The 25,309-nt window shown below is 36.5% G+C and overlaps 1 protein-coding gene and 2 long non-coding RNA genes across 3 annotated transcripts; 2 read left to right on the top strand and 1 right to left on the bottom strand.

Moving 5' to 3' along the window:
* Window positions 1–2,974: 2,974 nt before the first annotated feature.
* Window positions 2,975–3,499, bottom strand: LOC121747358. Its single transcript, XR_006039191.1, has 2 exons — window positions 3,376–3,499; window positions 2,975–3,293 (listed from the first exon to the last, which is right to left on the bottom strand). It is a non-coding gene; the product is annotated as an uncharacterized LOC121747358 (long non-coding RNA).
* Window positions 3,500–6,222: 2,723 nt separating this feature from the next.
* Window positions 6,223–6,794, top strand: LOC121747349. The gene is made up of 2 exons (XR_006039189.1): window positions 6,223–6,356; window positions 6,602–6,794. It is a non-coding gene; the product is annotated as an uncharacterized LOC121747349 (long non-coding RNA).
* Window positions 6,795–7,519: 725 nt separating this feature from the next.
* Window positions 7,520–13,030, top strand: LOC121747364 (probable protein S-acyltransferase 16). The gene is made up of 7 exons (XM_042141402.1): window positions 7,520–7,959; window positions 11,637–11,729; window positions 11,811–11,912; window positions 12,007–12,075; window positions 12,163–12,261; window positions 12,335–12,430; window positions 12,548–13,030. The coding sequence occupies exons 1-7, from the start codon at window positions 7,687–7,689 to the stop codon at window positions 12,659–12,661; spliced, it is 846 nt and encodes a 281-aa protein (XP_041997336.1). The 5' UTR covers window positions 7,520–7,686; the 3' UTR covers window positions 12,662–13,030.
* Window positions 13,031–25,309: the final 12,279 nt, after the last annotated feature.

A 25,309-nucleotide genomic window follows, 5' to 3' on the forward strand; every position in this document is an offset into this window, starting at 1 on the left:
AATGTCAAAAGTGGCAGATGTGGAGACTTCCGTGTTCACATGCAACACCAATTTAAAATCCACATAAACCAAATCAATTTCAATAATTTGTCAACCTAAACAATTTCAATAATTTGTCACTATTGAACCTAATATCAAATAATGCAACACATAAACCCAAATAATGCAACACATAAACCCAAATAATGCAACACCAATTTAAAATCCACATAAACCAAATCAAGTAGCTCAATTTTTAAGCTAGAACAACACTACCTGGTTTAAACCCAATTTTAATAACTTTTATACCATAACTAAACACTAATATCTCAAATATTAATCAACAATAATGCATTCAAACAACCCACTGCACAAAATAATAACACAACACAAATTATCAACTCAATTTACAACTCATTACAAACCCTAACTAACTACAAAACAATTACTCCATTATTGTCAAAAATAAGCATACTAACCGAATGATATATCAAATATACGGAAGAATGGCACCGATTAACTCCTTGTTGATGCAATTGCAAGAGACTGGCGTCGAAGGGGAAGAAATTGCCGATGTTGCTGTTGTTTGGGTGTGGTTTGCTGATTTGGGGAAGAAATCCCGATATATTGCCCTATTCTGTGAAGAAACGCCACTGAGAGTGGCGTGTTCTAATTTATATTTATTTTTTTCAGAAATTCAATCATAACACGCCATTGCGACTGGCGTGTTTTAATTTATCTTAATTTTTTTTCGAAAATTCGATCGTAACACGCTATTGCGACTGGCGTGTTCTAATCAATAGACGCCATCCTAAATGACGTTTTTAAACAAAACACGCCAGCCTAGTTAGCAAGTTTAAATAAGTACCGTATTTTTTAAAATTCACAAATTCAATGTAAAACGCCATCACGGTTGGCGTTTTCACTTCATAAAACGCCAGCCCAATTGGCATTTTTCCCATATATGGAACAATTAACAAAGTGGGTACATTTTTGTTATTGTAGTGGTAGAGTGCCCCCAAACCCGAATTTCTCGTGGACATTGAGCTATCGCACGACGCACAAAAACACGCATGTCAACCCTCATTGGTGATCTAATTAAATCCTTTTTTTCGTAATTTCTTTCAAGACTTGTGTGTCTTGTATTGTTATCGTGTTGGACAAATTTTCGTCAGGGCAAACTAGAAGTCAAGATCATAGAATTTTGTCTTGAAATCATCTCGTCCGACCTCACACTGAGAGTGAGAGCAACCACATAAGTTTGAATATCTAACTTTCCTTAGAATCAAGATGAAGGCTTCGAAGTTTTGTTGAATTTTTTTTAGATTTGAATCATGAGCTTTAGAGAGTTTTGTGTTGTTGATTTTTAATTCTACAAGTGGGTTGTTTTGGAATATCTAATGGCTATTATTAAATTATAGTTAGTAATTAGGGATGAGTTAGCAATATAATACATCCTTGTCGTCATGTATATTTAAAAACTTTTACTTTTTAAAGACCTGATGTACAAGGGATGTGATCAATTGCTAACTCATCATTTATTTATTAACTACAATTAATTTAAGACCTTAGGATTTTAGAGATCTAATGGTCTATAAATTGTCATGCGTAATTTTATTTTTCAATTTTTAATATTAAAATAATAATAACAACTATCAAATTTAGGGTTTAGGAACTTAATGTCAATATAGTGTATAAAATATATCAACACGAAGATATAATAATGTCAACATAATTTCGTGTTGACATTGTGCAAGCATTATATTGACATATTATGTAAGTTGTATTGATATTGTCAATCTAGTTGGAATCTTTATAAAATTATCTTTAATTTGATACGACCTCCGTCCCTGAAAGTTTGTCCCATTTTTCCATTTTCGTCCGTCCCACAAAATTTGTCTCATTTCACTTTTACCATTTGTGATAGTGGACCTCATATTCCACTAACTCATTCTTACTTCCATTTTGTTATAAAACTAGTATATAAAAGTATGACCCACATTCCACTAACTTTTTCAACTCACTTTTCATTACATTTCTTAAAACCCGTGCCGGGTCAAAGTGGGACAATATTTGGGGGACGGAGGTAGTATATGTCATGCGAAAAAATAATTTAAATTGAGATAGTTATATGCATTTAAAGTTTCGAGATATTTTTTAAAAGTTAGTTATAACTAGCTTGTTGTTAATCGACATTAATATCCTTATTGACATTTTTTGTATATTGTATTGATACTTGAGGATAGAATGATCTTGACCCTTAACTTGAAGATCCAAGGTCTTTGTAGTTAGCAACTTAAGGGTAGGTTAACAATGTAACACACCCATGATGTACAAAATATAAAAATGATGATATTTTATACCAATATGAAACTATAATAAACTTTTTGTATCTATATAAAATAGAGGGAACATCTTTTTTTTGTCCATAAATTTTGTCAAAGTGTCATTTTAGGTCCGTGAACTTTGAAAATATCATTTGAGGTCCATCAACTATGAGTTAATATCAATCGAAGTACTTTTTTACTATATCCAAGTTTTTTCTAGACGAAATACCCTCAATACCTTGAAGGGTAAATATTTTAAATAAACATATCACATACTCATATTTTTTATAAATATCTTTATTATATATTTTTGACGAATATTCTAAATATAATTTGACCTTCAATATTATCACTTAATTTTGTGAAATGCAAAAAAGTTCCTTTTTCAACTTTATATAATAAATAATTTAAAAATATTTTTGCGGTATGGATACTCGTAAAAATTAATGTCACAGTCAATAGACGATACTTGAATATTGATATACACCGAGGTATTGACAGTCATTTTCAAATCTCGGAGAACGTAATGGGATACAAAGAGATAGAAACAAAGACAGGGAACATGTACTGTAACACCCCGAGTTTTCGTTCACAGATTTTTGGAGTATAAAAAAAAATTTGGACGAAGAGATACTAGAAATCAAAGTGCAAATAAATTAATTCAAGGATAAAGGTAAAAGATATACTTTATTAGAAAAAAAATACTTGAGGAGTATTTTTACAAGAATGATGGAAATACAAGTAGTATATGGTTACTTCTTGAAAGGGACTACACATCTATGATTTGCAACAATGGTGGAACACAACACCTTCACTTTAAGGATTCTATCATTACACACTAGAAATTATACTTTTTTTGGCAAGGAGACAAAGTGGTATATAGCCAACCCCTACTTCCATCTTCTTCTCTTCTTCCACTCGATTTTGGCACCCACAAGACCCCAAACATTGGCAGCCATGGTACCTACAATATTATCACCAAAGGGACTACACATCTATGATTTGCAACAATGGTGGAACACAACACCTTCACTTTAAGGATTCTATCATTACACACTAGAAATTATACTTTTTTTGGCAAGGAGACAAAGTGGTATATAGCCAACCCCTACTTCCATCTTCTTCTCTTCTTCCACTCGATTTTGGCACCCACAAGACCCCAAACATTGGCAGCCATGGTACCTACAATATTATCACCAAAGAGGGTATCAAATTTGGCACATAAAATAAAGAGAAAAGATACACAATCTCTCAGTTAAGGAAGGAGATGGGGTAGGCTGATCAGAGCAGCCCTGAAGCTGCAATGTAGAGCTTGAAATCAGCCACTTTTGTCCTCAGTCCAAGTATCATCAAATAGGGAATCAAGACAAAAAGGGCCGGTAAAAGTAAACTCATCACCAAGCTCATTAGAAACCTCAGCACCAAGGCTGAGAAATTCAGCCTAAGATCAGCCCCCAAATGTTACACCAATCGAGTAAAGGAGCCAGTCACAAAACTCAAAAGAGAGTCAACACGGCAGCCCCAAAATAGAAACACAATCCCCAAGGTTTCAGGCACTAAGGGCCGAAATAGAGGCCTATATAAGCTGCCTTCCACCGCCCTTTCCTCCCCACTGATCGAGCATCAAAATTTTCACAAGGAGCGCGGCAAGCTCGGGGCAGAGAAGCAAGGAGGGGTGGTGCAAGGAGCCGAAGTGACGGCAAGCTTAAGGCGGCAAACAAACCAACCACAATCAAGGTAATGCCCACTACACACTGCATCACGATAGGTCCCGTGTTTAAGCAAGAACATAGACTCAAATATAGGAGATTATGACTGCCCAAGGAACCTTAGCCCAGCTACTGCCTAAGCTTCATAATCTTTTACAATCAAGTACCAATGACCAAATACAAAGATTTAAAGCACATTCCAGTGACTAAAGACACCCCAAACCTCGAATCAAATAATCAATCGAGAACTCCAGAATTACGGAATAAATAAAAGGGGAAGGGGAAGAGGATGACTTAGCTTTAGGAGGAGGGGCTAACCGACGACGAACAGGAACCGACGCAGCAAGGCTGGCGGTCGGCGGCGTCACTCGCAAGGGCCGACGGCGAAGCGCGGCGGAAACCGGAGCCTTCCCGTACAGCGCCGGGAACGGCCAGCCGCGAAAAGAAAGGCGATGCCTTTTATCTTCCCGACCCGACGGCTCCGCCGCGTGGAGAACCTGACGGGGAGCTCGACGAGAGAGAGAGCTCGACGGGGAGAAAGAGAACTCAACGAGAGAGAGAGCTCAACGAGGAGAGAGAGCCCGACGAGGGAGAGAACGCGGTGGAGGAGGAGACATGCACCAGAGGGACTCCGAAGTTTCGTCGAGGTAGCGGTGATTTCGCCGAAGAGGAAAGGCGCCGCCGCTCCTCCGATTCAATTGTAGGGATTTCGAATTGGAAGGAGAAGTTAATTGGGGATTTGAAGAGAAAGAGAGGGGTGTGCCGATGGAGAAGAAGAGGGGCCGAATCGGCGAGCTCCGGCGACACGGAGCAAGGTCGAATTCGCCGGAGAAAGGAAGAAGGCGACGCTGCTTCATTCCTAAATTAGGGATTTCAAATTTTGGGAATGAAAGTGAGGAATGGGATTCGAGAGAGAGACCGATAAGTGGAGGAGAGTATATGGGCTGAATTAATTTAAGAATTGGGGCTGCTCATTGCCTAATTAATTGTTGGGCCAATAATTTAATTAGAGAGTTGGGTCAATTTCTGATTTGGTGTAAGAAAGTAGGCTAGTTCTGTGGAAGTTACAGTTAGACTGGAATAATTGATTCTTGGGCCGAAATAAATTAAAGAGGGAGAAGAGCAGTTGGGCCGGATGGAAGTAATTTACGAGGAAGCTTGGGATGCAAACTAATTTGGTTTTGAGCCGAAATTCTAATTAAGTTCTTGGGCTATGATTAATTAGGGGCATGCATTCTAATTCTAATTAAAGTTTAAGAATTTCTCGAGTCTTACTAGTACATTGTTCGCTTTCAAAAGGCTATATCCGCGAGTTAAGGGTGGAGTCAAGAAAATCCAAGTTAAGGAGTTTTAAGCAAATGAGGTAGTCTTTCTGTTAATATCACAGTTTTTACGAACAGTATTTTACGGGCTTTCTATTGTGATATATGATTGTAGGCTTTCGAACTAAAGTTTTTTTAGTGAGCTTTCAGTGTAAAGTATATTTACAGTTTTTACGAGAAGTATTTACGTGGGCTTTCGAACTAAAGTGTTTTTATGTGGGCTTTCTAGTTACTGTACAGTTTTTACGAAAAATATATTGTGGGCTTTCGAACTAAAGTGTTTTTATGTAGGCTTTCGAACTAAAGTGTTTTTATGTAGGCTTTCGAACTAAAGTGTTTTTTTGGTAGGCTTTCGAACTAAAGTATTTTTTGTGGGCTTTCAGTTTATTATAAAGTTGTTATGAGAAGTGTTTTTGTGTGCTTTCTATTTAAGAGATGTTAAGTGCGAGCTCGCTATTTGACGTGCAGTGTTATGAAAAGTGTTATTTACCTAAAGTGAAAGTGATGTGATTTATATGATGTTATGTGTTGCCTTATGAGTGCTTGTGAAGTGTCAGCCTTCGTTGATGTTTGTGTTCGGTTATGACCGATAGAAATGAGTTTTGTTAAAAGTATGTTTACGAGGAAAATGAAGTTTCGGAAGTTTTGAGTTCGGCTTTGACCGATAGAAATGAGTTTTGATCCAAATACGTTTACGAGAAAAAGGGAAGTTTTGAAAGTTATGTGTTCGACTTTTGATGAAAGAAAGATGAGTTTATGTTAAAAAACGGTTTTATGAGAAAAATAAGGTTGCAAAGGTTATGTCAAGCCATGTTTTGTTTTGAACAATGCCTATCTGATTGACTAGCAAGACGGTGTCCCTACTAGACCAGAAGTTTCAATTTTGTGAATTCGGGTATGTAAGTGGGATGAGCCCATACATTTCGTTTCACCAGGAGTTAGTGAATTCGGGTTTCTAAGTGGGATAAGCCTATACATTCCGATTCACCAGGAGTTTCGTGAATGCTGTTCACTAGGAGGTTAGTGGGCTTCTGTTCCCCAGGAGTTAGTCAGATACGACATATGTTCTAGGAAAATAGATCGACAGATCGCTTTTTAAAAAGGAAAAAGGAAAATGTTTTAGTGTTCTCGGACCTTTTCCTAAAACCCCGAGTTCACTCAAAGAGTGCCTTGACAAAACTAATTTTTCAGTAAAATTTAATTCGGCACGTGTCCACTGAGTACATCAAGTACTCAGCTCTGCATATGTTTTAAAAATGTGCAGGTTGAGCAGTGATGAAGGCGGGCGGTGTTGAGCATAGACGATGAAGATCCTTCGATAGGATAGTACTCGGATGCGACGTGTCTCCATACACGACGTTATCTGCTCTTGACTCTTCCGCTGCAATGTAAAAGTCGAGTTTGCGCTCTTTGTATCGTGCACTCTGATATATATTATTTGAGTTATTTCGGTTCAAGTTTCAGTTGTGCCACAGTTTTCCCCTTTCTTCCCCGCTTCTTTCATCCTCCCCTAGTCGCTATCAACCGGGCTTTCTATCCTTAGAAAGTGTGGTCGTGACATGTACAGTTTTCCATTTTTTCATAGTTGTATAGAATATTTGTATTGGTCATTCATATTTATGAATCGTTCATTAGAATCAACATTCTCTATATAAATCTCGCATGATCAAGAAGTTATTAAAATCTCGTTTAAAACTTTTAGTTCTTATCAATATTCAAATATCGTCTACTGACTGTGACATTAATTTTTACGAGTATCCATACCTCAAAATTATTTTAAAATTATTTAATTATGAAAAGTTAAAGAAGGAACTTTTCTTGCATGCCACAAATTATATTTTGAAAATTCGTAAAAAATATATAGTAAAGATATTATAAAAAATATGAGTATGCGATAAGTTTATTAAAAATATGTACACTTCAAGGTATTGAGAGTATTGATATTAACTCATAGTTGACGGAGCTCAAATGATATTTTGATAGGTCACGGACCTAAAATAATATTTTGACAAAGTTCGTGAAAAAAAATGCTACCTCTATAAAATAATGTTGGAACGTTTTACATTTATCTAACAAAAAATTGACATTATCTAAAAATATTTATTAAAATAAAACATGAATGAAACCTATTTTATGTGAGTTTTAAGATATTGACGTGATGACAATATCCAGATATGTAAAAGCTTAGGGCAATAATAAAAATAAAAAGAAAACTGTAATTTTAGAAGAACCGCATCGGCAAAAACCGCAACCAGATTTCAGTTCAGCCCCACTCGCCGGGGACGCCGCCGTAATCCGCCATTACGCCGGCGCCTCCGTCTCTTGGCAGATCGGTGAAAGATCAACGGAATGGGGCAACCGTGCAAGTTCTCATTCCACGTCGCCGTCGTCGCCGCCGCCATCTTCTACATCTATCTCTCCACGGTGTTCGTCTTCATCGACCGCTGGTTCGGCCTCGGATCCTCTCCCGGCATGCTAAACGCTGCCGTTTTCACTTTCATTGCACTCGTGAGCATATCCAGCTACCGCCGCGCCATTTACACCGATCCGGGTCGGGTCCCGAGCTCATTTGTGCCCGATGTTGAGGACCCCGACAGCCCGATCCACGAAATCAAGCGCAAAGTTTGTCATTCTTCTGTTTCGCAGATTATTTTGCATGTGTTTATGCGGCATTTCCCTCATGATTTTGTTGCTTTGGAGGAATTTGGGAGTTTTAAGTTAGAGTAGAATTTTTGCCAAAATTGAAGTTATTTTTCTCGCCTTTTCCAAAATCGCTGTTTTATTCTGAAATGTCTGCTTAAATCAAATGCATGTGCTGATTCCGTTGATTTCGGTGGTGTTTGTGAACTACTCCAGCTATCAAATAACTGCAGTTTAGTGAATACTTGAGTCATTTTAGTTTGTCCAGTGATGATTCTAGCCATGTCCCTTGTGATTCAAAATTTTTTCTTCCCTTTCATTAATTTGTAGTGCTACTTCCCATTCTATTGTATTTGAAAATTTGGGTTGTTCCGATATTTTTTTGGAGTTTGTGCTGGAATTGATATTAGAAAGCTAGATCAAATGTTTTATGCTGATTGGTCCACAAGATTAGAATTCGATAGGACAGTGATCAATCGATAAAGATTGGAATCATTGCGGTGCTGATTGGTGGTGTTAGCTCTTTGGCATTGGCTTAAATTTGTTGCCTTGATTTTATAAGATTGTATGATGTCATTTAATGTTACAATGGTGTCATAAAGTTACGGTCTTGAATTTCTTTCTCCTGAAAAATGCAAATTGAATTTGAAGTTGTGTAATATCAGATATGCTTACTAGACAGTAGTAATACTGGTATGGAGTTTTCATTGTTGTTGCTGTTGTGTTGCATCCTTGTATGCGAGCCAAATGTCAGTGGCTGAAATTCTATTTTTCCTATCCTGCACAGCGCGTTAGTATAGTCCTTTTTCTTTAGGTGGGACTTTTGGCGACTTACACTGGTTTGTAACATAAGCTTGTTGTTGATAGGTTATCATAATAGCGGTGATGTCGTTTATAGTTCATTCATTGAGTCCTCGAATCAAATTCTGTTTGATGCGCGACAAAATTTAAATTGAACTCTATTGTGGTAAGCCCCTTTGGAGATGTCTTTATTGTTGTGTTTCTGTGTTGGGTCTGTTGGTCTATCAGATGGCGTCTCTCGCTACCCGATGTATGCAAGCAAGATGTCAGTGGCTTACGTTACATTCCCCATACTGCATGAACTGTTGATATAGTCATTTTCTTTTGGCTGGTGCTTGTGGTTGGTGGCACTAGTTTATAACTCGAGTTTGTTTGTACTAGGTCGTCATCATAATGGTCATGGCATCATTTTCAGCTCATTTATCTTGTTCCCGGATCAAATTGTATATGTAACTTAACTTCAAAAAATTAGTTTACATGAAATTTGTTTCCTTGATATTATCAAGCTTTAAGTGATAACATTTGGCAATTTAAATGTAGTTAAAGACTTGCTTAAATTTCTCTTAAGATAGCCTTTCGGATAAGGTAGAATACTCAAACTATTGGAAATGTGAACACATTTGTTCAGACAGCAGCATTAACTTGAGTGATTCTTTTTCGTCTTTTTTCTGTAGTTTATTTAGTCTGGATGTGGAAGGGCATGATGTTAAGAATATTAGTATCCTGTCCCACATCGGTGATGTGACATAGCATAGTTTAGTGTTTTGTACTATATATATGTGGCCTGTGTTGAGTAATAATATACATCAAAATACACTACTACTTTCTCTACTATGCCTATTTACTTTTCCGCTTATATCTATATTTTACCGATCTACATGGTATCAGAGCGGATTCGAATCCGTCTCTAGAAAATTAGGGTTTCCAAAACAAAAAAAGGAACTAAATTAGGGTTTCTGCCGCTGCCCCTCTACTATCCCCACTCTGCTCTTCCGTCACTACTCTACTCTACCCGAAATTATGTTTTGTTCTGCTCTACTGCGCTATTATGCCCAAACTAGGGTTTGCGGTGTTGCTGCTCTACTCTGCCCAAATTTGGGTTTCTACCACTACTATATTGCACAACTGTTCTACTTTGCCCAAACTAGGGTTTTTACGTTGTTGTATTCTGCGCTATTATTTGCATGCTGTTCAACTCCTGCTCCGTTGCTCTGCACGGTATTATCTACCTGCGCTCTTACTTGGTTTTTATCTACCTGCGCTCTTGTCAGCAGTTATTATTCTACTCCTATAGTTGTCCTCCTGCTACAGTTGCTATTACGCTACAACTGTCACTACTACGCTGCATCTACTACTTCCGCTCTACAGTTGCTACTCTGCTGCAACTGTCAATGCCTGCATCTGCTACTTCTGCTACAGTTGCAACAACTGCCCTACAGCTGCTACTCTGATACAGCTGATACTACTACCTGCATCTGCTACAGTTGCAACTACTGTCCAGCTGCTACTCTGCTACAGCTGACACTAACTACCATGCATCTTCTACTCTGCTACAGTTGCTACTACTGCTCTGCATGTGCTACAGTTGCTACTACTGCTCTGCATCTGCTACTCTGCCTTGCAACTCTACTACTACTACCCTATAGTTTCGGCTACTACTATTGCTACTGATGTTTGAGGAAAAATATTTTTGAGAACTTTGTACCAAGCTTGGCCAATATAGATGTTCCAGCTTGAGGGGGAGTGTTAAGAATTGACTAAAGTCCCAATTTGATCCTTAACATATTGCGTTTTTTTTTATTTTGGTCCAAAACATTATCTTTTGAATTATTCGGTCCCCCACATTTAAAATCGGATCACATTTGGTCCATTTTGGACGGTTCCGTCAAATTTTTGACGGTTTTAATTACCGGGTCACTAATCCGCCACTAACTGGGAGACACTGATCCGTCACAAATCCGTCACTAATCCGGTGACAGCAGATTGCGGTGGATCAAGAAGCCGGTGGCGGCGCCGTTGATTCGCGCCATGGCCGGAGCCGTGCCGGAGAAGATTGCGCCCTTCAATCTCTCCAACTTGCCCCCGCCGTTGCAGAAACACCACGAGTCCCCCAAACCCTCATTTTCTCCCCAATAATTCGTCTGCAATAGCGAAATTAGCACCCTCGATAAACAACAAACCTTGGATCCACAATGTTGAGCTGCAAAAGGAAGCTCATTTCTCATTTTGATTAAATGAAGGCAGTAGTGATTAAATTATACTACAGTAGAGTAGATGAATTGGCAGTGCGGGGAAAGGGGGATTTTATTAGCGCAGAAAGTGACTAGAATCCGAGCTCCATTGCAACAACATAGATATGGAATTTGGGTGAAGCTTCTTATAAAGGAAATGACGGCTGCGCTTCAAACTATAATCATCGGATTGTGACGGATTAGTGACGGATCAGTTTCTCCCAATTAGTGATGGATTAGTACGGATTTGTGACCCGGTAATTAAAACCATCAAAAATTTGATGGAACCGTCCAAAATGGACCAAATGTGATCCGATTTCAAATGTGAGGGACCGAATAATTCAAAAGATAATGTTTTGGACCAAAATAAAAAAAACGCAATATGTTAAGGACCATTTTGGGACTTTAGTCTTAAGAATATTAGTATTCTGTTCCACATCGGTGATGTGACATAGCCTAGTTTAGTGTTTTGTACTATATATATGTGGCCTGTGTTGAGTAATAATATACACCAAAATACACTACTACTTTCTCTACTATGCCTATTGACTTTTCCGCTTATATCTATATTTTACTGTTCTACAATTCTTAAATATGATTTCCTGAAGTTCTTCAAATTGTCTGCAGGGTGGTGATTTGAGGTACTGCCAGAAGTGTTCGCACTATAAGCCTCCTCGGGCCCATCATTGCCGCATCTGTAATAGATGTGTTTTACGAATGGTATGCCCAATCCATGCAATGTTTTTCCATTTTCTTGACTGCCCTGTATAATGCTGTTAAACAGTTGCCTCTTGATGCTAGGATCACCATTGTATTTGGATGAATAACTGTGTGGGGCATGGAAACTACAAGATCTTCTTTGTCTTTGTGTTTTATGCTGTTCTTGCTTGCATATACTCCCTGGTACGCTTTACTTTGTGATGCATCCTTGTTACCTTTGTCTTGTCTGCATTCACACTTTGATATGAATCATTTTATCTACCTTGTGATATTTTAGGTATTGCTTGTTGGAAGTGCGACAGTTGATTCTCATCAAGACGCTGAAGACTCTTCTAGAATAATACATGTGATTACTTCTAAGTTTGTTTTTGTTTTATTGCTTTCTCTGGATTTATATTCTTTGTTGTTGGACTGACTAATGATCTATATACAGGTAATTTCAGGTTTACTGTTGGTGCCCTTGTGTTTGGCGCTAGGATTTTTCCTCGGGTGGCACTTCTATCTTATTTTCCAAAACAAGACTACAATCGAGGTTCTTATAGTAGTTTCCCTCTACTTAATTTCGGCCAAAAAGAATAGTCTGAATTTATTTTTTGTCTTGCCAGTACTATGAAGGTGTAAGAGCGATGTGGCTTGCCGAGAAAGGAGGCCAGATCTATTCACATCCATATGATATTGGCACTTTTGAGAACTTAACAGCAGTTAGTGCTCTTTCTGTCTCTTGTTTGCTGCTTCAAGATCTTTTAGTAACATCTTTCTAGAAAACTCGAAAAGAATTTTAATTGTAAAACCTAATTGGTTGTCTTCATCTGCTACAGATTCTGGGTCCAAAAGTTCTGTGCTGGCTTTGCCCCAGTTCAGGACATATTGGGTCTGGCCTTCGTTTTAAAACTAAGTACGATGCCCTCATGGGATTATCAACTCCAGATTGACGATGAGTTTGTGGCTCCAGATAAAATACACTCAATACTCTTCTGATGATGGTAAAGGATAGTTGCAAAATTCAAACATGTATTAACCAAGGATAATCTTGTAGCTGAGTTAAGTAAGTAAGCTTTCTCCTGTTCGAGTTGTAGCGTGTTGTATCATGTAGGTTCTGTTTCGTGCCCATTTCTCCGCCTTTTGGAGTTGGAAGTTTGAGCTTCCCTCCGGTAATCTGTATAGAAGCTTACAGCATTCTGATGTACAAAAAGGAACTTAGGACCCCAGTTGGCCTATACAAGTAGAGAAGGAGCAGGAAACTGTAATCATGTGATCACCAAACATTTTTCTTGCAATACATGGTTTGTATAATTTGGTGATCTGATTACATTTTTAGATCCCAGGTATTTCCAGTTGTTTGTATTTACATGGTCCGCTGACTTAGGTCAGTAGCCCTGCACGATCTCAAACACAGATTTAAACTGAGAATTAAAACTTAAAATTCTTTAAAACGAAATTGAAGATACATAGTAGTAATAAAACTAGATCTTAACTGTCGCCATTTTCATTTATAATTTTTAATAGAAAATTTAAAATAAATGCAAATATGTATAAGAAATAAATTATTTTCTTCGTATGTGATTTAAAGGCTGGTTTTGATTCGGTGGATGTATTAAAATATTTTTTTTACTTTAGTGACTGAAAAAGTTAGTGATTTGTTAGTCATATTTTTATATATTAATTTTATAATAAAATATGAGCGTAATGATTAGTGGATTGTGAGTCCACCCTTTAAATCAAGGACTTATACTGAAATGATAAATAGGACATTATTTTACTTATAGAGGTGGTAGTAGTGTTTCTTATGCAGCCTATTTCAGTCCAGCCACTTATAAAGTGGGCCTGAGCTAAACTAAATTAATTAGAAAAAACAGTGCAGCCCACTTCAGTTATGACCAAACCAGGCAGCTAACCGAGTCTTCCTGGCCGGCCTACTCATAAAGAATAATAATTTTGCAGTGCCAAAATCGATTTTTTTTCAACGACAGAAAGTGCTAAAATAAATAAATATTTGTTACAATGTACATAAAAAATTATAAAAGTGAATATTTTAGGTTAGGGTATTTCAACGAAACCAAGCACCACTAAATCTGCCACGATTACCATCTTGATGCATCATGTCTCACTTCTCTTAAATCGTTTTTTCCCCGTTACTTTAGTGTTCTTATCGATTCAAATTGTTGAGTCTGCGACTTCGATAATACTCGAGTTTATATTCATGAATGAACACAATGGATAATTTCTTGCAGCTCTGTTGGCTTTTTGATCTTGATCAATGACGGAACTGTATGGAATTAATAAGGGGCTTAAGCCCCAACTCAATTAATATTTTATATTTTCATTTATATAACATCGTCAAATTTTTGATATTTTATGAAGTATTAATCGTTGTGTAAAAGTTCCTATTAATTATCACAATAAAACATAGAGTAATTATGCGTCCGCCCTGATCCTGGTTATTCTTGAAATTGAAAAAAAGGTGAGATACAAGTTGAATTTTTGTCGAAACCAATCATATTCTATTAAAATATTAAATTAAAAAAACGCAGTCTCATTTGAAAATTAATTAGGTATATAAAAAACTACGAATTTGATTGATTTTTGTAATAATGGTAGTAGTAATAATAATAATAATAATAATAATAATAATAATAATAATAATAATAATCATAATAATAATAGGTACTCCCTCCGTCCGCCATTAGGAGTCCTGGTTTACCATTTTAGTCCGTCCGCCATTAGGAGTCTTGGTTCACTTTTACTATAAATGGTGGGGAAATTACATAATACATACAAAAAGTTTTCTCAATATTTCAATTTAGTACAAAAAGTTTTAAGTTAACATAAATCATACAAAATGTTTGACGAAGGTTACAAGTTAATACATTCTGTTACCTTCTCATTATCACCGTTACTTTTTTCTATTTTTTTCTCAAATCTATCATCCTACTTTATACTCCATTTTATATCACACATGCTATTCATATAACAACAAACGATATTCAAAATGATCAAAAGGCAAGGCATTTTCTTTTCACATGTGGAACAGAAATGAGGATGCCGACGATTCCTCCAAGAGGATGCAGGAAATGATGGAGGCGGATGAGAGAAGCTACGGCGTCGTGGTGAAAGCTTCTGCGAGCTCGAGCTCGAGCCCGACTAGGCTGATCATTACAGGAGGGAGAAGGGCTTGGAACATAGGCCATCTTTGGCTCTGCATTACAGTGTTGATGGGGAGAGAGAGGAAAGAAAGAATGACGAAGTTCTGTGGTGTATGTGTGTTTTGGGAGCACGACCAAGTTCAAGACGGCTCAGCTGGAGAAGATTGCATTTGGCCTCGACGCTGCGGGACTTGATTTCGTCTGGGCCGTGAGCGATTGCAAGGAAGTGGAGATCTTGATGGTGGGGGCTCTTGACGCATTGTGGATGAAACTTGATTCTTGAAGGGGTGTACAGCAGGGGAATCGGAGGCGGAGATGAGGTGGAGAGAGGCTGAGTATAGAGAAATTGCCATAGAAAATTGTTGTATGCTAACTTTTCCTTGAATAATACCCCAAGTTTTTATGGAAATTGCATGTGGAGGGGGAGAGTGGTTGAGCATATAGAATGCAGTAGGATGATAGATTTGAGAGAAAATTAACGATGTTAATGAGAATGTAACATAATGTATTAAATTGAAACCTTTGTCAAACACTTTATATGATTTATGTTAACTTAAAACTTTCTGTACTAAATTGAAACATTGAAGAAACATTTTGTATGTATGGTGCAATTTCCCCATAAATGGTAGGTACGCCCCCCACTTTCCACTAACTCATTCCACTCACATTCTATTATAAAATTAATATAATAAAAGTGAGCCTCACATTTCACTATCTTTTCTCACCACTTTTCTTTATATTTCTCAAAACTCGTGCCAAACTCAAATAAAGCTCCTAAGAGCATCCACTACGCGTCCCGTCACCGTCCCGCGTTCCGTCACGGAGGGACGGAACCGCGGAGGGACGCGTTGCAGCAGGTTGTTCCGTCCCCAGCCCGTCCCCGTTCTGTCCCGAGACCCGTCACGCCGCGACGCGGGACGCGACGTCTGGCCACGCGCCGAGGCCATGCGTGACGCCCACTCGCTGGCCCGCGAGTGGGTTTCGTCACGCTGACGCAATAATTCATTTTTTTTAAATTCGGAGGATCTAATTGAGTACATATGAGCAAACTTTAGCTGAGGAAATTATAAAATTATGTATTTTTATTTTTTAGGAAATTATTAAATTATGTTTTTTTTACGAATTTTATGTTGTAAGTTTATTTTATTTAATGAAGTGTGTTTTTATTAATTGAATTTGGTTGGAAATAAAAAAATGAAATTGAATGAATAGTAATTTAAGGGACGGTTAAGGGACGGAGGGTTGCAGGTTCCGTCCCTTAGTTAAGGGATGGAGTAAAAAAAGACAGTGTGGCCTTCAAATAGTAGTTTAAGGGACGGTATAGTGACAGCGTAGTGGATGGCCTAATAGCGGACGGAGGGAGTAATTTTTTTGATCCAGATTACACTATCAAAATTAGTGGGCTGTGCCATTTTGAGATGGATAAGGTCATGAGATTGGCATCAGCAATTAGTAGACTATTCAAAATTTATAACTTTTGTTGCTTACTTGCTGCAACATCCATCTTTAGGAAAAAGACATCTTATTTTCAGGGGACTTTTGTAATAATAAGCACTCGTTAATGCACATATGTTATATACTACACAAATATTTGTGGTTGTAAGAAAACACCAAGCTTAAGTTCTGGTTGATACACAAATATATGGAGTATGTATATATATATGGTTATTTAAAAGATTCACGTTAAATAGTGTTCTACTATATCTCTAGTGTGTTGGATTATGATGTGATGGAATGTCATCAACTACAAATTAGAACACATGAGATGAGCCAATGACAGCCACGAAATATGCTTAAATATCATTTGAAACATATATCAAAAGAATAGAAGCGGTATAAAGAAATGGACAATTTCTGAGTAGGAGTTGACACTAATTTTGTTCATTTTTATGTGGATGACCTTAGGTTGATGGACAAATGGCTGTAATAACAATAAAAATGGGAGTTTATGGCTTTTGAGCTATATATGACAGAGAATCCTATGAAAAGTGACACATATTTTATGGCTTCCATGTAGGATAGACATTGAAAACTTATCTGTTTTGTGTCATGGAAATTTATTTTGTGTCACTTTGCCATCAAAAGAGATTAGACGTGACTCAAGTAATCTATACGAGGCCAGCTAATCTTAATTACTCGATACATAAAGTACAGACATAAGATATGACATATTATTAATTAATAACTATTACCCTAAGGGTCCATTGAGTACATTGATATATAATGCATAATTGGTAAAGTAAGAGAGGTAGAAAAAAAAAATTAAAGTATTGTTAGTGGAGAATGAGTTCCACCTTATTCAAGAAAAAAAGTTTTCAAAATTGGAAAGTGCATACTCTTGTGGGATGGACTAAGAAGGAAAGAATGTATACTCTTGTGCGACGGGGGAATAGTAATTATCATAAAATTAGTTTAGCATCCTAGATTATATATCAAAGTAAATGCTCCTGATATTTGGGTAAAAATAGTAGGAGTATTAGTTTATTTGGTGATACTTAATTAGGCATTTAATTTGTGATTCATTAGTTTACATTAGTTAATCGAGGGCAAGGTGTGGTGGTTTAATAAACCAACATATTAGGAGTATTATTTAATTTGGCTAATTTGATACCAATCAATGTTTATTAATTTTATAATCCTTGTCGATTGATCAATTAGGAAAACGTTGCGGAAGCTTTGATAAAACTGGATAGATGATCAGATAGATTGGGCGGATGCTCACCCGACTTAAACGAATTTAAGAATATGGAGTAATAAAATGATGTCACAAACAAATATGATTATTGACTCAATATGGCGGAGACGTCTCACATGTCTCTCGAGCAACTTGAAGCGCATCGGGCAATGATAGGGCCGAAGAACTAGTCTCTCGAGCAATGATCGGGCAATGATAGGTCTCCGACAAACATTGGGGATAGGGCCGAAGAACTAGTCTTCCAAGGGGGTACTTTTTAGCCTTTAATTATGTAATTTTTAATTTGTAGGATTTTAATTATGTATTTTTTATTTTTTAGGATTTTAATTATGTAATTTTTATTTTTTAGGATTTTATGTTTGTAATTTTTAATTTTTAGGATTTTAAGTTTGTAATTTTTATTTATTATGATTTAATTATGTAACTTTTATATTTTTAAAATTTGTAATAGTAGTTCGAGTATTTTTTTTATGTATTTTTATATTGCAGAAATGTTTTTAGTAATTGAAGTATTTAAATTAAATAATGGAATGGTGGGACCCTTGAGTATGTCCTTGCGGAAGAGCATGTATGTGGGTGTCGTGTTCTTGGGGAAGAACATGGAGTAAAAAATTAATAAAAGTGTTTTTTGGAAAAAGCATGGATGAGGATGCTCTAAGTGTGCTCGTTAAGTCTTTGATTATGAGTGTGTTAGGCCACCCGCAACGCGTCAAGCGGGTGGCCCGTGTCACGTTACGGAGGGACGAAACAAGCGCGGGACGCGTTGTAGCGTCCCGGCCCGTCACCAACCCATCCCCAGCACGTCACGTGTTCCGTCCCTCCGAGACGCGACACGGGACGGCTCGCCACGCGCTCCCGCGACGTGGCGCGCTCCCAGGCCATGCGTGATGCCCACTCGCCGGCCCGCTAGTGGGATTCGTCACGCTGCAATAAATCATTTTTAAAAAAAATTCGAATTAAAATAAAAAAAATAAAAATAAAAAAATGGCAAACGACTGTTACAATTTTTATAGCCGTTTCCAAATATATTTTTTTTTTACTCTATAAATACTCCTAATTCATCTTCATTTCACAAACAACTACACATCTATTCTTCCTAAATCATCTCCATTTCCTGTCCTATTTTCATCTCAAATCATCTCTCTTTTATTCTTCCCCCAAATTTAATCGATCTCATGGATCCGTATGAGCAAATGCGTCGAATAATGGAAGAATCACTTGAAGAAGATCGACGCCAGGAGGCGGAGGAAGCCGCGCCGCCCCAAAGACGCTCCCAGTCTTACATCCATCGTAACCGGGAGGAAGCCGCCGTAAGGTTAGTCCGCGACTACTTCTGCGATAACCCGGTGTGGGGAGATACCTACTTCCATCGCCATTTCCGCATGCGGCGACCGCTATTTCTCCACATCGAAAATACATTGGCGGCCCGAGAAGAGTTCTTCCAAGAAAGGTTCGACGCCGTCGGCCGTCCCAGCAACACGACGCTGCAGAAATGTACTGCAACAATCCGTCAGCTTGCGACTGGACAAACGGCGGATGTGTTCGACGAATACCTCCACATTGGAGATAACACTAGGAGAATGTGCTTGTTCCAATTCTGCAAAGGCGTCCGGGCAGCCTTCACCGACGAATTTCTCCGGAAGTCAAGCACGATAGATTGCCAGTTCCTGCTCCGCCTTCACGAAGAAGTGCATGGATTTCCCGGGATGCTTGGCAGCGTCGACTGCATACACTGGAAATGGAAGAATTGCCCGGTGGCGTGGAGGGGGTCGTACACGAGATGCCACAAAGGCACCCACCCCACCGTTATACTCGAGGCCGTTGCTGACTACCGGCTATGGATCTGGCATGCGTACTTCGGGGTCCCCGGCTCGAACAACGACATAAACGTGCTCCATCAATCCGACCTCTTTCCCGAAGTTTTAGATGGTAAAGCGTCGGCCATCAACTTCACCGCTAACAACCGGCGCTATAAAATGGGGTACTATCTTACCGACGACATCTACCCGAAGTGGCCAACCTTCGTGAAGACGTGCACTAGGCCTGTGAACGCAAAGCAGACGCTTTTTGCGCAGAAGCAGGAGGCTGCTCGGAAGGATGTGGAGCGGGCGTTCGGGGTTCTTCAAGCGCGCTTCAACATTATCAAAGCCCCGGCTCGTACGTGGTTCATGGAGAGCATGGTCGACATCATGTATACGTGCATAATCTTGCATAATATGATTGTCCAAGACGAAGGACCCTAGGCGGGAAATTGGTTCAACCCTGAAGCCCCCGGAAGCTCAACCGCCATTAGTCCGCTTCGAAGTGGAGTGCATCCGTCCATACATGAACGGTTGTCTATTCGGGCAAGGACACGTGACTCTTCCGCCCACGCCCAACTCCAAGATGATCTAATGGAGCACATTTGGGCAAACTTTGGCGGAGGAAATTAAATTATGTATTTTGTAATTTTTTTAGGATTCTTAATTATATTTTTTTAAATTTTTTACGAATTTTATGTTGTAATGTTATTTTATTTTTAATGAAGTGTGTTTTTTATTAATTGAATTTGTTGGAAAAAAAATAAAAAATTGAAATTGAATGAATAGTAATTTAAGGGACGGTAAATGGACGGAGGGTTGCAGGTTCTATCCCTTAGTTAAGGGATTGAGTAAAAAAGTACAGTGGGGCCCACGAAGAGTAATTTAAGGGACGATATAGTGACAGCTTTGTGGATGACCTTAGGTGAGGATTGAGAATAGGGAGCAGCAGCGGATCCAGGTGGGGTCGGAGGGGGTCGGCCAACCCCACCGCCATCCCTGGAGAATCGCCGGATAATCCCCTTCCTCAGCTGCCGACCCCACGCCGCCAAGGTCCTGCCCCAAACCAGACCGTCGCCGCCGCTTTTACGCAAAGAAGAAGAAACACAATTTTTAGTACTATGGGCTTTACAAATTGGGCCTCTCACTTATTAATAATTTAATACTACTTTTTTTTGGATGAGAATAATTTAATACTACTAATTAAATCATTTATTCTGTAGTATGTATCGTACAGTACATTCGTTTGGAGGATAATACAAGAGGTTTTGTGCAAAAGAGTAGAAGGTCGGAGGAATTTATTAGCAATTGGCGCTGACAATTTTTTTAGTATGTAAAATCATTATTCAAGTTTAAGTAGTACTATTATACTATTATTTTTTTTCACTTTACAACACTATTAAATTGATCAATAATTAATTATATTATCCAATTTAAGTAGATATAGCAATTACCTTTGCAGCTTTGCTTTTGATTATTTATTTGTTTTGTTCACTTCTCCGATACAAGATTAGAACTTTTATTATAGCATATGATAAATGATAAATGATTGAGTATAAATTTTAGTTTTAAAAATATTGATCGTGGTGTTACTTTATTTTTAGGTTAATGAATAAATTTTTTAAGAAAAGACCTTGAGTTTTTATTGGTTCTTCTAGTGCTAATGTTGAGCAAGAACCACAACAATTGGATAATCATGTGGTGGTTGAAATGATGAAAAAGATTTTATCATTGGTTTATCAACAGATATTGTTGCTAGTGGAAAAGTAAGACCAATTTTATCAATTGATAAAATTGGTCTTACTTTTCCACTAGCAACAATATCTGTTAAAATAGTATTTTCTGCAATGAAATTTGTGAAGTCGGAGTTGCAAAATAAGATGAAAGATGACTGGTTGGACGATAATTTGATGGTATATAACAAGAATGAGGTGTTTGCAACTATTCCCACTGAAATGATTTTGAGTTATTTTCAAAAAAAGCATACTCGAAGAAGCCAACTATCTCGCATAGCATAAGATTATGTATTTATATTTTAGGTATTTTTGTTCAAAAATATTTATTAAAATATTATATTTATTATACTATTAAGTTCGACCCCACGATTTTTTTATTTCTGGATCCACCATTGATTGGGAGCATTATTGGGAAGTGAGCTCTTCATTATAACCTTCCTTCTTGAGTCTCTGGTGGGATTTTTGCTAACAACAATGAGTCTTGCCCCTGGTTGTTCATTTTTTGCTTGTGTAGTTACACCATGTGTTGGGTGCAATGGAAGACTTAGTAAATTAAATAAATTCACTCAAAAAATCAATTTGGTCGATTGCATGATTAATTGCTTTCATGCTTAAATAATCAATTGCATGCTTAGAACGCAAACTATTCATTTAAAGAATTAAATCTTAAAACATGAATTCTACGTTATATAAATTTACTATCAGTGATTTTCTAAAAAATTGATGATGGCTTACACGTCTCCATGTGACAATTCCTATTCTAATCAGTTTTCAAACTCAAAAAACCATCTTTTGCATGGACTCACAAAACTGATCAAACTTATAGGACTAGTTCTAGAAACGAAACCTGAATAAAAGTTGAGAAATTTGAATCCTTTTAAGAGAATTTACAAAGTTTATCTTTGTTGATGCTAGGGTTTTCGATGTATTCTGAAAGATATACTATGTCTCATGTCTCGTCTTCCATTTATAAAATTTTAATAAATCGGATTAGGGATATATAAATATTAGATTGAGGTCACTGAGCTTTAAATGTTCAATTTTTACTAATTACATTAAGCCTTAATTTAATTCGAAGTCAACAGAATATTAAAAAGAATTTCTATAGTATAACTTATGCAATGGTTTGAATTCTCTTTTTCAAATGAGTGATATTGTTTTCATTTGGCATCAAACTTCTTCAAACTATTTAGATAAGGACGATATGATAGCATAAACAAACAAATTGTGATCAAACTCCAATAAATTAATAATAGTCAAATTTCTTCATACTCAACATTCTGCATGTGACATGTAGATTATGGATAAACTAATATAATTATTTAGTTATTATTTGTAGAGCTAGGGCTTTCATTGCAATAATTGTAGAAATACATCATCTAAATCATGTAGAAAGGGTTGAAAATAATATATTGCATATGTACGTATATATTACTATTACATGAATAGTAGTTTTTTGTACATACATCTAAACTGCATTATTGGCGATCTTGGGCTTCAAAAGGCAACTCGATTGTGATCAATTATGACAAGATCCACAATCCATGAAAAATGAGCACTTATCTTCAAGCAATAAATCATTTTATTTTTCTAAGAACAATATTATTTGTGGACCATCTCTTAAACTAGACTAGCAGCTGTACTAGTAATAAGTGTTAATATTTATCTCATTTATGAACTTACTTTAGTATGTAGTTATGCCGAAGATAATCAAACATGATATTTAAGGCGTGTAATTTGGGAGCTTCTAGTTAATAATTCAAACATCATAACAAAAATAATTGTTGGATTCGAATTCAGGACAAATAATTGTAAGTTCATTAATCTCACTACTCAATTATCTGATATACTAATAAAAAAAACTTGATTTGTTCTGCTTTTAACTTTAAACAAATGAATAAAAAGAGTAATCGAATATATTTGTTAATGTATCATTATGAAAAAAAATGTATAAAATAAAAAATAATACTCATATGAACGCATGCAAATATGCTCACGAAAATAGATGGAATATATTTTTTGTGTTATATATTTTACACAAAAAACTATTTCATGATGCAAGATATAGAAATGATTAAATTTTGGCACAAGTATTTATTTATTGAATATAAGTATAGAATGGATTGTGATCAATACCAAACCAGTCTTAAACTTTAAACGTCAAACAACATCATTATAAGACAACCTAGAGTTCATTATATAGTATGACCTCAAATAGTATTACCTCAAATAGAAATTTTGATTTTTGACGTTTCATAACAAAATGGTGGTAAAGAATCAATGGTTTAGGTGGCATTAATAGTTATTTAATTCCCATGTTGTAGCTGAAATAAAACAATATTTAGGATCTCCGTTGCTGTAGCTGTCACAAAGCCACCAACTGGATGGCAGGATTCAGGTATTATTAATCACAGATTTAAGCACCAATTATTTGAATATTTCTATTTTTATATACTGTCATATATGTGTCGTAATCACAGCCAGCCCGGGAGCTCAAATAATTGCATAGGTCATAAAATATTGAGTCATGTTTTGTTATTCTCAATTATTGTGATGATATTTTTAGGAAATAGAATTGGGGAGAAAAAAACCCACGAAAAGTAATATACATATTGCCAGATTATTTGTTACTATACATAGTATGTTACCGTGTCTTTTTTCTTTAATTAATAGGTATGAAGGAAAGATGGTTCTCAACAAAATAAATACTCAGAAGGTTTCGATCTTCAAAAAATATATGTTCAAAGTGTTCCAGCAGCTATATATTCTGTATCTGGTACTAATTACTTATCCCTTGGTTTAAATTGAATATAGGTATTTATTTTATATAATAAGGTGTAGTGTCTCTGCACTCTGCATACTTGTTTTTAAAAATGAGTGTATTTGAACCTATATATTTATATACTAGAATAGTATGATAAGAAAGACCAAACAATAGTCTTCTCTTTTCCCTTTAAAGAATATTCTGGGATACCATTTTGTACTTAGTTTATTGATTCAATTATTGTTCTGATTAATTAAAAATTACTATGGAGTTATGTCATAAGACTGGTCATTTTCGGTTTGACATTAACATGGGAGTATTAGTATAGTTAATCTTCAGAATTTGTAAAGGAATTTTCTTGTGTTTACACACAAGCAAATTATTTTAATGAACGTACTTCCAATTTTCAGAATTTGTATGGAAATATGCTTGTGTTTACACACAAGCAAGTTGTTCTATTACCTATTTACCTCCATGACAATGAAGCAATTTTTTTAGATTAATTAGTGTTATATATATTTAGATTCAAATTTTAACGTTCATTCCAAAAAATACAATATATACCTTACAACTTCCTAAATTACACAATACTATAAGAAACATTCAACTGACGATTACGTACTTTAAAGGATCTAAAGTATTGATATACTAATCAAAGATAGTGCACTTATGTATATGCAATCGAGTTGATGAAATCAAGTGGATGTGCACATCATTCCAACGTCTGTAAAGTTAATATTAATTGCTATATTTGGAGACGAGTTAAAATACAAGTCTCATTACAGTACAAACGTGAGGACATTTATATTCACAACCTCATGATCTTCGCTTGCACTATTCATGAATTTCATTACTATATTTTGAATTACTACTAGTTTAACAACTACAGGCAATATTTTAAAAATCCAAATCTATAAGTGAATTGTCAAAATTATCGGTCCATGATTCAACCAATCGAACCAATTTATCTATTGATTGGCTAGCTCGAAATACATTAGCGTAAAATATAATATACAAAAATAATAAAAAATAATGCTTGGTAAAATATAATTAAATACTATTATTATACAAATACTAAAATTAATTAATTCAATTATAATATTTGAAGAAACGTTTAAGGGAATCTAGAGGAGGTAGTTCTCATTGATTAATCCAATATGTGCTAGAGTTACATGTTTATAGAATATACAAATGCTACATATGGTAACTAGATCATTGGTGATTCTATTCTAGTTAAGGAATGTAATCAATTTGGAATCAATCACATTGATTGTGTGATTTCTTTCCAACACTCCCCCTCAAGTTAAGTAACGGGGTTTCCGATACTCAACTTGCTTAATACTTCCTTGAATGATCTGGAACTTACTGCCTTGGTCAGAATGTCGGCCAACTGATCTTCCGACTTCACATATGGAAATTCAACAATCTGGGCTTCAATCTTCT

The sequence above is a fragment of the Salvia splendens genome, chromosome 1 (genome assembly GCF_004379255.2).
Source record: "Salvia splendens isolate huo1 chromosome 1, SspV2, whole genome shotgun sequence".
NCBI lineage: Eukaryota > Viridiplantae > Streptophyta > Magnoliopsida > Lamiales > Lamiaceae > Salvia > Salvia splendens.